A 12,086-nucleotide genomic window follows, 5' to 3' on the forward strand; every position below is an offset into this window, starting at 1 on the left:
TCTAAAACGAACGTAATCATTTGTCACGTCATAGCCCACGGCGCGTCTATGCTGTACAAAACTACAGAACTACAAGCGGAGGTGGGCTTACAGGCGGGCGGGCAGGCGCGGGCGAAGGCAGGCGTGGGCGGTAGGCCGCTTGGCTGCTCGGGCAGCGGGACTGGCCTAGGCGGAGGTTATACCCGGCTCTACCGCGTCACCGATCGGGGCGCGGCACTGCCGCGCCAAGATCGGTGCGCATGACAGAGCCCTGCCACGTCAGCGGCCAGCGCTTTCGGTCTCCGCCACGTCAACCCTCTGCCGCACCACCATGCATGGCGTGGCACAGATATTTGGCCGCGCCAGGGCAATAGACGCGGCCAAAAGTGTTAGTTTAAAAAAAAAACGAGAGTGTTAAATTTAAAATTAAGTTCGAAAAAGTGTTAAAATTAAAAAAAATTCCCCGCCGGCCTCGCTCCTCCGCCGTCGCCGTCGCCCGACAGCCTCGCCGCGGCCTCCCTCGCCAAGCCCCCGGCGACCCAGTCAGCCAGGGCATCGACGGTTCCAGACGTCGTCCCCCCTGCCGCCTCCCCTCCCAAGCCGAGGATGGATCCAGATGAGGCAGCCCGGCCGGTGAGCAGACCGTCGACCGTCGCCCTCGGTTGATCCGGCGACAAGGCGGACCGGATAGGGTGGAGGCGCTCGCCCTCGGTGGATCCGGCGAGGAGGCATCCTAACCTAGATGGAGGCCGAGGGTTCAGGTGAGGAGGCACCATGGGCGGGGGCAGGTGAGGGTGATCACCTTCTTCGCCGCTCCCCTGTCTCCGCACACGCCGACGCGTCTCTCACGGTGTGGCAGTGGTGAGCTCGGCGACGGTACAGCAGCAGTAGTGGATGTCAATTAGTTGCATTCGGTGTGAACTCATCCTCCTCTTCGGTTGAAGTGCTGGTCGCCAGCTAGCACCGTCATCGTCACTAGATCTCGGTAATCATTCCCTTTATCTGTAGTGTTTGCTACTGCATCCTACAAATTTTCTAGAAAATCATCATCACTTGCTTGGGGCAGGAGGTGTGCTATCACAGTTCGCAGGTGGGCAGAGGCAGCTGGGTAGATGAGGCAGACCTTAAGAGCAGGTTGCTGCTGCTGAGAGAGGATGGTGGTGCTTGTTCCTTGATTGTACGAGCTAGCCAGCTAGGCGTGTTGGATTGTACTTGAATATGCATTTGCTCGACCGGAGCCGATTAAGGATATGTTTTATGCACTAGCCTGCTCAACTCACGGTCTGCAGGTAAGGCGTTCGACTAAAAGGCCCTTAAACTCACCCTAAGAAGTTCTGTAGTGGTGGTTGTGTTGCTGCTCGTTGATGAGATGAATCAGTGCTCCAGTGTCCAAAATATGTCATCTGGGCTAGCATTTATATGAAAGAACCGTTAACATGATGCTCCGTATCTGCTCCTTTCCTTTTGAACCTGTCATCATTTTATTAGTTTGTTTCATGTTGCAGAAAAAAAATCTTATATGGGTTGTGCATTCTCTTCTATTAATGCAGCATTTTGGGCACTCCATATGAAGAAACTTGGCCAGGCATTGCTTCGTTACCTGATTACAAGTCAAAATTTCCAAAGTGGCCACCTGTGGTAAGTAATAAACAAGTTCTTTTTATTATTGCAAATAGTGAGATGGGGTTTTGAGTTGTGTGTGTGGATGAAAACTTTCACCGTGTACTGCTCCGGAACTCATGCTGTAGGATCTAAACAACTGCAAACAATTGTACTGTAACCAATTTGTTTTCTTGATTTATCAACTGAATGCCTGCTGCAACTCTAACTAAAACTCAACTTTAAGATAGGGTGTCATATTAACATCCATGGTGCAAGAGAGGATTTTTCATGTTTATAGATGAGTTTTGGTGCAGGGAATCATTTGTTATACATCCATGGCCTACATCACTGGAGCACAAAAGATAGGGTGTCCAGTTGGCTTATCATGATATTTCTCTTATTTCAAACTGAACATTCTTGCTCAACAATATGGCATTTAACATATGCATTGCTTACTTGCTTCTTCTTTGCAGTAATTACAGAGTTTTCGATCCAAACAACTATAGCTCCCTGTATTCCATAGGCAATAAGGACATTCAGGACAGAAAAAAGGCTGCCTCACACTAATCGTTGACAGTTCACATGGGGTTGTTCAGCGATTTGTTGTGAACCACAGTCAATAAACCTTCTACTCCTTTGGATAGCTTTGGTAAGTACAATCTTCATGCCCAGCAATAAACTATTTACACTTTGTTTCATTTAAATGTGTAATCAAGAATTATGTAACAATTCTCATGCATTGCTGCGATTGCAAGAATATGTTAGAAAGGTGTGCTTCATTCCTCTGTTTTGGTAATCAGGAATAACTCCGCATAAAAAAGGTCTTGGTTGCCATTTGAATTAATGAATCTGCTAGACTTAACATTACTCTCCCCGGTTGGTTGTGCCTAATGGTCCACTTTGTTTAGTAGATGATATCAGAAGTTACAATGTCTTAGAACAATTACTTGATTAGAAATTAAAAGGAAAACCTATCCTGTACTTTTACATTCAAGGGAAGGGGGCAAGAGCATACTGCCTGCAATAGGTGCTTGGATAGGTCTCAAACTTATGTCAGTTCTCGTACTAGCATAAAAGCCTATACTCTGCACCCCATCTTTATCGTCATCGAATCCTGACGTGGCAATGCATATGATATCTATGAGACTTCATTTCAGATTAGTTACAGTTGTGAAATATATCTGGCAGAGTTAAAGGCTGCATATGATATCTAGCTTACATCCTGGATTGTAAAATAGATATGTAGGAGTGTGGCAGAGGAAATACTCCTCCATTTTCCCTGTTTGTTTTCATTCGGATGCTTTCTGAAAATCACATGTAGATCACTATAAATTCTAGGAGTTGGCAGAACATATGGCTCTATTTTGATGATTTTAGCACCAACTATTGGTTAGTAGAAGTTTGTGCATGTTGAGACCTTATAAACAGTCACTGAGTTTCTATATCTGTAGCTTGATTAGAAAAATATAGGTGCGAAGCGATATTCAACAGGCCATAAAAGATCTTGCCTACTTGCACACAATTGCTTAATTTACATGCTACCTGCAAATTATTATATATTGGTCACTGCCAATTCTAGAAACTATCAGGAGTACATGGGCTAATTTTTATGATCATATCACTTGCTATGTGCTATGAGGTTTATGCAACCTGATACCTTCTAACTGTTCACCGGGTTTGATCTCAGGGAAAAAATGATTGTTTCAGTCTTCTTCCTATCACACCTCTTGGTGGTTCAGTCACGCTGTTGCCTGGCAGTGCCTATCTTCAACATTGATTGGCGAATTACAAATGATAATCAAGGAGCATCAGTGCATCAAACAACTGAAGGGAGGTACATATATTATCTGTTTTGACATTACAGAAGGTGCATAGTTAACAATTGCAGTTATAAGTTCCTCAGTTGTTTACTTGCTGAATATGCCTTTACCATGTGTGTCGTCCTATCTATGAACTTTTATTTAACCTTGCCAACTCATACATGCTGTCGCTAAAGAATATGTTTTTGCCATGTCTACATGTAACAATGAGATGTCCCCTGTAATAAATTATGTCCATATTACATTATTATATTACCTGTTTCAGGTAGTACGAGTTATCGGCTGTTTCAATGCAGAATATTAGCTATATGGTTTCTCTCATTTTCTTATGTTAATTCGTTTCCTTTAAATATTTGATTGATTGCTGGAAATGCAGGTCCATAGTCAGCTCTCAATAACAGATATCACATATATGATATCGGCTGTTCTTGTTCAAAGAAGTGACGATGATATGACACATTTTTGTCCTTTCTTATTTTTCCACTGTTCACAGGAACATGTTCCTACATTGGCCTCTTCTCTTCCTGTGTCGTATAAGCCCACATATACATGTCAGTTCTAACACTGACTGTCTCAATAATCTTGGAGAAGGCAGACAACGATGGGAGGTTCTGCGAATCGTCAAAAATGTTTGCTAGGCATTTTCAGTAGGTTCCTTCTTTCTTATGCTTGTATCTATTGGTAACCTGCATGGTTTGAGATCATTTGAGTCAGATTACATCATAGGTTTCATGAAAGCGCTTTTGCTGCTTGGTTCAGGTCAGCAAGAACTAAAAATGTCAGCGACAAGATTACCTGGAAGCTCAGTGGAATCCCCAAAGTTTCAATAAGTCAGGTACATTTGTGCTCTGAACTGTAATTGGTAATTTCTAAGAAGTTTCGCTTTACTTCTCTGCTGCAAGTCTTAGTACTCGCATCTCAGGTTGCAAATACAAGTACTGTAGTGCCGCTTTAATTTAGAGTGATAGCAACTGTTGGTTCAGCCTCCATACAACAGTTGTGGTATTTTGACCTTTCGGAATTAGGTACACGGCTGTGTTTTAGATAGTACCATGGAATGTTCTCTTATACCACTGAGCTGCTGAGTTTTTTTTCGTGCTCCATGTGTGTGCTGCATAATAGTTTTGATCACACTATCAGATCTGAAAGACACGCGCTATACTGAAAAAAGAAGCTTTCAATCTGTTCTTAACAAAATTGCTTGTTGTTGTGTCAATGAGCTTACCTGTTGTGTGCTAGTATCGATTCTGATTGCTGCAGCTTACAGCGGCTGCAGTTCATAAAGTATCATGTACCCAGTGCAAAGAGCTCCCGCTCTGTGAGGGGCCTGGGGAAGGGTGTCAGTGGCAAGTCTTACCCTCGCCTGTGCAATGCGAGGAGACCACGACTCGAACCCGGGATCTTCCGGTCACAGGCAGTAAGACTACCGCTTGCACCAGGCCCGCCCTTCTTCATAAAGTATCATGTACATAAACAAAAATAATTTCTAATTATGAATAAAGTATCATGTTCAGCATGTCACTCTGAAAAAGTAGGAAGCCAATATGCGATTCATGTGTGGACACAATAAAACAGAGGTTGGTTAGCATGCGAGATGTGGGATAATTAATTGTTTTCTGGATGGGATGGGTTAGGAAAATAAATTCATTTGATTTGGGGTTGGGTGGAAATGGAGTGGGTTCTAGGCCATTAGCAGGCTACTAGAAACATACGAACCCATCTAATTACCTCATGAAATTTCGTATTGCACCCATTGCATCGCACGGACACTGCAACTGTACATGGCATTTATATATCATAATATCACAAACTTGTATGTAGTTCCGGATAGTAAACTTAGAGTTTTGTAGGGAACCTGAATCAGCATAGCTGTAGAACACTATAGGTTGCTGTTATATGCTTTCTGACAACTATTTGACTGTCATCATCAAGTTGTTTCACTATAGGATTCCGACTTAAAAAACAATACAACTCTCAATCCATATATCGTGCCATTGTATAGTCCATTGATCTACTTTCCTAATAGTGCTCGATTACATCTCCCATTTGATTGAATATTGCCTGTCATGTGACAGAGGAATCACGGCAAAATAGGAAGTAGGAAATTATTGCATGTTTGCATGCACTAGCATACATGGCAACAAGCCTCTCTCGGATCCCCTGCGCCTTGCTCCAAGGAAAGAGAATTAACACAAAAGAAAAGAGAATTAAGACAAAAGGTAAGAGGGAGACTGCTATCAATCCTCTGCTAAAAATCCTGTGGCCTCACCATAGCGCCCACCCTCGCCAGCTGAGCTCACCCTCGCTCGCACCGGCCTCCGCCCTCCCTTGCGCACCGGCTGTGCTTCGCCATAGTGCGTCGCCTGCCGCCATCGTCTTCGCCGTCTTGCTATGCCCTCGAGGATGACTACGGACTGCCACGAGGAGCTTCTAACATCTTCTGTCTTTCACAAACGTCCACCCTGTTAGTGAATCCCATCCTGTCCTGATGCGTTTCTTTATTTGTTATTGTCTCCGGTGCTTTTGTTGTTTCTTTACTGTGCATTGGATTAGCAAACTTGTACCACCTATATATGCGACGCTCCTGAATCCTAATTGTCCACTGGTGTTCTCATACGCCTCATTCAGGTTCCACCAAAGTTGTGCACAGTCCACATATCACTGAATGTTAGAATGGGGTTCTGCTAAGAATTGATTAAGACATACAGACATTTGATATCACTGAATGTTAGAATGGGATTCTCCACTGGTGTTCCCATACGCCACGAAGAAGCACTACAGCAGCTGCTCGGCCCATGGCCACGACCAGTTCAGGCTTCAGGGTCGACACGATGCAGCTCATCTTCTGGTCGCAGAAGTGGCTGAAGTCCTCACGGTGGTACTTGGTGCCCTTCTTCAGGACCTCGTTCCAGCTCAGGTTGCGCAGCACGACAAACGAGGCGAAGTTCTCCTGCCGGTCCTGCTTAGGGTCGAGGCACTTGGGCGACCTGTTCTTCTGGAATGTGCAGTTCTCGAAGTCTGGGTACATCGCTTGGTTCATCAGAGCTTCAAGGTGGTACAGCACTAACATGCATGTCGGCTATTTTCTTATTCACGTGCTTGGCACAAATAGCATAGGAGTAGGGGCAGAATCACCATTGTGCCGCGAGCCATGGCGGGCACCATACCTGGTGGCAGCGACAATTGCCTGACTAAGATTGGAAGTACTATGCGGCATGTATGATGTATTATACCACACAAGTATAATATGGCTCGGTATCGTTGTCAGTGTTTCGGAGTTTCTGTATAAAAATCACGGTGCAGACAATTAATCTATCCCCACCCCAAATAGCAAGCACTGTATCTGAAGAAAGGAAAAATATGGATGGCGCCGAGGCAGCACAGCACAGCGGAGTGCTTCTTGAAGGCGTTGACGACGGTGGCCTCGCTGGCCCGCCTTCAGACTGACTAATGTTATCCAGTATATATTTCATGATTTTGGTTTCTCGGTTGCCGATATGGGTTCTGGTTGTTGGTCGCTCAAAAGAAAGATGGTGTACACTGACTCGCCGCCTGCAATCATCGATACACACATCTATAGGTAACTACGTTACATTTATCTTGTAATTGATTGAGGCAATCATTTTCTGTCAACATAGGTTTACTCGTGTGTTTTATCATTTTGATTGACATGGACGGGATTGTAGATGGGTTGAATTCCATATAGTGGGAATGAAACACATATCTTTCATATGGGATGTGAGTGCCATGGTTTTTTGGAAAGGCAACGTACAACATCACTATGGTGATACATATTTGCGTGTAATTTTGAAGGATGAGCAGGTGCATTTTGAGCTCATCTTTTTGGACCATGTCTAATTTTTTTTCTACATACCATTGTTATCTATCTGTTGGATCTAATATTCTTACAGGGAACCAAAATGGAAGTAGTTGCGTACGGCGACGAAACCATGAGGTTCGACCGTTTGCTTCGTGTAGGAGAATGTTATGACTTCATGAGAGTTGGCTTCGCGCCTACTCATGTTGGTCCTTTGGGCTACATCTTCCGTTTATGTGTCGACTACGTTGTGGTTCTATCTCCATAAAGTATGGCTAATGCACCACCAAGAGAGCTATGGATTTGTCAGTGTCCTCATACCTTTATGGAATTCGAGGATGTATACGCTCAAGCTGGGTACTTTTTTGCAGGTATACCTCATACGCCTATATTTAAAAATACATAGTTAACTGTTCATGCTCCTATTCCATCAATAACTATCATTTGTGTTTGTAGATGTTATTGGTATAGTTGTGTATGTGTCTAATATTCGAGGAAGGGACGACATGCGGATGCGACCGTACAGATATGTGGTGCTGATGAATGAAAGGTACTTAGATTGAAAATTTTATTATTGCTCGATGCTATCAATTTTTTATTGTTTGATACTAATCAATTTTGTAACTTGTAGGTACCACTGCATCATAATAACCGTCAAATATACACACATATGCCGTCACTTATCGGAATGGCGGCGAGCGGCATCAGAGTTGCACATTTTAGCCGGTCTCTATGTATAAATGAATAGAAAGAGAGGTATTGTATCACTGATATCCTCATATGTATTGACTAAATAAAGTATCAGTTATTACATTTTTTTTGCTCGTGCATGATAGGCGGAGTGACCACTACTGACGATTTCAGCGAATTAGTATTCAGTCCTATTTGTAATCATGCGCATGATTTTTAAAGTGAGATTCTTTTGAGGTAATTCATTGATTTAATTTATTGACTAAAACACTGACCCAAAAGCTTTTTATTTGTTTATAGGCCTACACAATCGTCTGCTTGATGATGAAGCCAGACGTCGTCGAGTTTAAGAATTTGCTAAGGACACCGTGTCGTGTCTCATAGATTTAGAGTACTAAATAATATTGAAATTATTTACATGCTTGTGACATGCACTTTGAATATGATGGATATGAATTTAGTGTAATATAATAGTCATTTTGTGCATTTTCATTGGTCAAACAAGTTCAAAATATGTGGATTGAGCAATGTTTGTCTGACATATTTGATTGCTTCATTTAGTTTGTAATATCAGAGACTTCTTGTCGATATAAAATATTATTTTAGCTATTTCACGGAAAGGTCTATATAGTAGAGTTTGTGAGTCTGGGGTGCCGTGCTCTTAGTGACTGTTAATTTCATAAACTTTGCTTTTTAGATTAAATGTCAATTTATTGTCTTACAGTATTGTTATCTTATTGTGCGATCTGTGTGTTTTTAGTACAAAAGTTTAGTTGTCTTGTAGCAACGTACGGACACGCTACCTAGTCAACAACAAAAACATAAAGCACGGAGCCTGGCAGGCAAGTACTATACGCACGCTCAAACACACTAGGCCGACAGGCGGCAGTAGCAGAAAGGCCGAGGCCCAGCGCCAGTTGCTCACGCGAGATACCAGGAGGAAGCAGCACGCGCACCACCAGACGAGATTACCAAACCGGGACGGTTCAGACGGAACCTGCCGGTTCACTGTTCCATAAAAAACTAGCCGGTTCAACCGGTTTTTACCGGTCCGATTGCATCAATGGTATTTTAAGCGAATCGGACCGCTATATTCTCTGGTTTGGTCTTTTATCGGTCGAACCATCGGTCCGATCCGATCCAAATAACTATGCTTTCCATACGTATGTATACACATGAGGGAGGGACTCGGGAACCGGTGTCGTAGTTACTGTGATGGTGGGTACATCGGGCACGCGCACCAAGTTTTGGTTGGACGAAAGGCGTACGGAGTATCTATTTTTTAGGTGTAACCTATTAGCCTATATTTAATACTTTTAATTGGTATCAAAGATTCAATGTAATAGGGCTAAACTTTTGCCCAAAGGAAACAAACACCCCCTTAGCCTCTGGTGTGCATATCAAACGTACAAAATATTTCTTACAGACCATCTACAGCCTCGTTCGCTGAAGCTAAAAAGCAGCAGCAGCTCCGCTACTAGCACAACGCTTGGCTGAGAGGTGCAATTGTAGCTGCAGCAACTATTTAGCTGTGCCCAACACCCCGTCTCTGAGTCAGCCGTAACAACAACAAAATGAATGCGCATCACATCCCATCCACCACTCCCCGGAACCCCGCCCCTCCCTACAACATCCTTTCCTTCATTGCCACATGGCATGGCCGCATCATCGCTCCTTCCTCCACCTTCGATCAATCTCCTTTTAGTGGATCACCTCCTCCTACTCCTTTCCTTTGTTGCCATATCGCCATGGCTGCCGCAACGCACCTTCCTCCCCTTGCATCCCCCTCAGAGTCTGCCACTGTTTCCTACTCCTTTCCTCCGTTGCCATATCGCCATGGCCGCCGCAACACAGCTTCTTCTTTCTCTTGCTTTCTGGTTTCTGTTTGTGGAGGCGCCCGTTGATGGCCCCGACTGCTTGGTGGAGAAGATGTCCAGGAACACAGAAGACTACGATGGAGTGTCCTGTAGGCCCGATTTCAAGTGGAAGAGGGTGCAGTTGCCCACAAGCAGATTCAAGAACAACTTAACAACACAAATCATCAGCTATGGAGGAAGTGCTTTTGGAATAGCGTACTATACGCCATGGTTTTAAATAGCCTCTGTTATAGCTTCGCTATAGCTTTTCAGACTATCTACCGCTACGCTATTGCTAATTATTCGACTATTGCCGCTAATGACATTTTAGCTCTACTAAACGCCACTATTTGGTTTTGCCGCGATATATTTTTAGCACCATTAATCCAGATCGAGGTAAATATTAATTCTTTAGTCTAGACTAAAGGACTATAATCTATGTCTGTCTCTCTCCTTTATGTTCTTTACTCAATAAATGATGTAATAAACCACTAAATAATTATTCAATTGTTGAATGTTGAGTGCTGATCATAATAATATGTTGATCCATATGATAAATGTTAAATAATGTGTTGGAACTGGCGGTTTCGAATAGAAGAGAGAGAGGGAGGGAGGAGGGAGGGAGGGAGGTGAGAGCTCGATGGTGGAGAAGGGACACACTAGAATTTTGAACAAGTGGAAATGAGCGAGTGGGAGGTGAGGTCCCTTAACCTCATGCCCTTGGACACTTATATAGGTAATGGTTATTTACAGGTGGCCCTTTGGTGGGGTTGGATTTCATATGACTATACTCTAGCTACTAGTTGGACCTCTTGGAGGGAGATATTTGGCCCACATACCTCATGGGCTCCCGAAAAGTAGCCCCTCAGCTATTAGGTTATTGCCGATATAACGTGACCTAATAGATGCTCATACTAGAAGAGGCTGAAAGGTCATAATATGGCTAGAGGTGGGGTGAATAGCCTATTTAAAAATCTACAAACCACTAGAGCAATTGATTAGTACAACAAACGACGTAATGCAATTTTACTCTAGCTCTACAAGGGTTGCCAACCACCTATCCCAACAATTCTAGTTGCTATGATCACTAGGCACACAACAAGCTAAGTCACTACTCACAAAGCCAGTGTACTCTCAAAGACTAACTAAAGAGCCACACTAACCAAACTAACAAGTTCTCAAAAACTAACTACACTAAAAAGCTTGACAACTAGTTTGCAAGGAATGTAAAAGAGTGAGTAAGATGATTATACCGTTGTGTCGAGGAATGATCCAATCACAATAAGATGACAACCAATCACCTGGAGAAATCCAATCATAAGAATGACACTATTTTTCTCGAGGTTCACGTGCTTGCCAGCACACTAGTCCCCATTGTGTCGACCAACACTTGGTGGTTCGGTGGCTAAAAGATGTTGCACGAACCTCGTCCAACAAATGGACACCGCAAGAACCTACCCACAAGTAAGAAAACTCAAAGACGAGCAATCCACTAGAGTTACCTTTTGGCTCCTCATCGAGGAAGGTATAAGACCCCTCACAATCACCAAAGCCGACCACGAACAATCACCAACACGTGCCGAGGCTCCTCCGCTGCTCCAAGCCATCTAGGTGGCGGCAACCACCAAGTGTAACAAGAAATCCACAGCCACAACGATCCCCAAGTGTCACTAGATGCAATCACTCAAGCAAATGCACTTGAAATCACTCCTAATCTCACTATAATGATGAATCAATGATGGAGATTAGTGGGAGGTGTTTTCTTAGGCTCACAAGGATGTCAAGTATGTCAAACACTACTACACAAAATCTTTTAGACAACATTTCACAAATGGGCTCCGAGGCTGTTGGTCTGGTTGCCCACCTTGGTTATTCGAGGCAGGGCAGCTAGGCCAACAACCACCTCGGTTAATCCTTAATCAAGGCGGGTGCTCTAAAGAAACCACCACGGTTAATGTAGATTAATCTAGGCGGTTGCCCTAGCAACCGCCTCGGTTAATGTTTATTAACCGAGGCGGTTGGCTTAGGGCAACCACCTTGGTTAATCAATTAACCGAGGTGTTTGGTCTAATGTAACCACCTCAGTTAATAGGTGATTAACCGAGGTGGTTTCCTTATAGTGCCCGGCTCAGTTAAGTCTGGGCTATAAATGCAGCCGCACCCACCCTTCTTCCCCACGACTTCTCCTCCATTTTTCAGGTTTTGACCTCAAAACCCTAAAAAATGGCCATTTTCTAGGGGGAGAGGTTTTGACCTTGGATTTGGTGAAGGGGGCACCGCAAGAGGTTGATTCTCTCTCTCAAACCCTCAATCCTCTCTATT

At 43.8% G+C, this 12,086-nt stretch overlaps 1 protein-coding gene across 8 annotated transcripts; it reads left to right on the forward strand.

Moving 5' to 3' along the window:
- The first annotated feature begins 436 nt into the window (after window positions 1-436).
- LOC136477472 (uncharacterized) lies at window positions 437-8,468 on the forward strand. Of its 8 annotated transcripts, XR_010764022.1 has the most exons (14): window positions 437-964; window positions 1,046-1,268; window positions 1,530-1,617; window positions 2,055-2,230; window positions 3,269-3,415; window positions 3,895-4,048; window positions 4,161-4,236; window positions 6,030-6,981; window positions 7,088-7,223; window positions 7,313-7,589; window positions 7,675-7,768; window positions 7,850-7,974; window positions 8,055-8,129; window positions 8,209-8,460. XR_010764022.1 is itself a non-coding variant. In XM_066475643.1 (12 exons), exons 6-8 carry the CDS (start codon window positions 3,951-3,953, stop codon window positions 7,484-7,486), a joined length of 348 nt encoding a protein of 115 aa, XP_066331740.1. In that variant the 5' UTR covers window positions 437-964; window positions 1,046-1,268; window positions 1,530-1,617; window positions 2,055-2,230; window positions 3,269-3,415; window positions 3,895-3,950; the 3' UTR covers window positions 7,487-7,589; window positions 7,675-7,768; window positions 7,850-7,974; window positions 8,055-8,129; window positions 8,209-8,467. The 8 variants fall into 8 exon arrangements, 2 of the variants coding, with proteins under 2 accessions (XP_066331740.1, XP_066331741.1); XR_010764024.1 differs by having other exon boundaries at window positions 3,778-4,048; window positions 6,030-7,223; window positions 8,209-8,463; XR_010764020.1 differs by having other exon boundaries at window positions 6,030-7,223; window positions 8,209-8,461.
- Window positions 8,469-12,086: the final 3,618 nt, after the last annotated feature.

This window comes from Miscanthus floridulus, chromosome 8, assembly GCF_019320115.1.
Source record: "Miscanthus floridulus cultivar M001 chromosome 8, ASM1932011v1, whole genome shotgun sequence".
NCBI classification, from domain to species: domain Eukaryota; kingdom Viridiplantae; phylum Streptophyta; class Magnoliopsida; order Poales; family Poaceae; genus Miscanthus; species Miscanthus floridulus.

Bases quoted from the DNA above. Each gene is read 5' to 3' on its own strand.
- LOC136477472 (XM_066475644.1), top strand. From the start codon at position 3,951: ATGTCAGTTCTAACACTGACTGTCTCAATAATCTTGGAGAAGGCAGAC. The intron at 4,049-4,160 runs GTAGGTTCCTTC...TGCTTGGTTCAG, and splicing joins ATGTTTGCTAGGCATTTTCA to GTCAGCAAGAACTAAAAATG. The intron at 4,237-7,312 runs GTACATTTGTGC...ATATTCTTACAG, and splicing joins CCAAAGTTTCAATAAGTCAG to GGAACCAAAATGGAAGTAGT.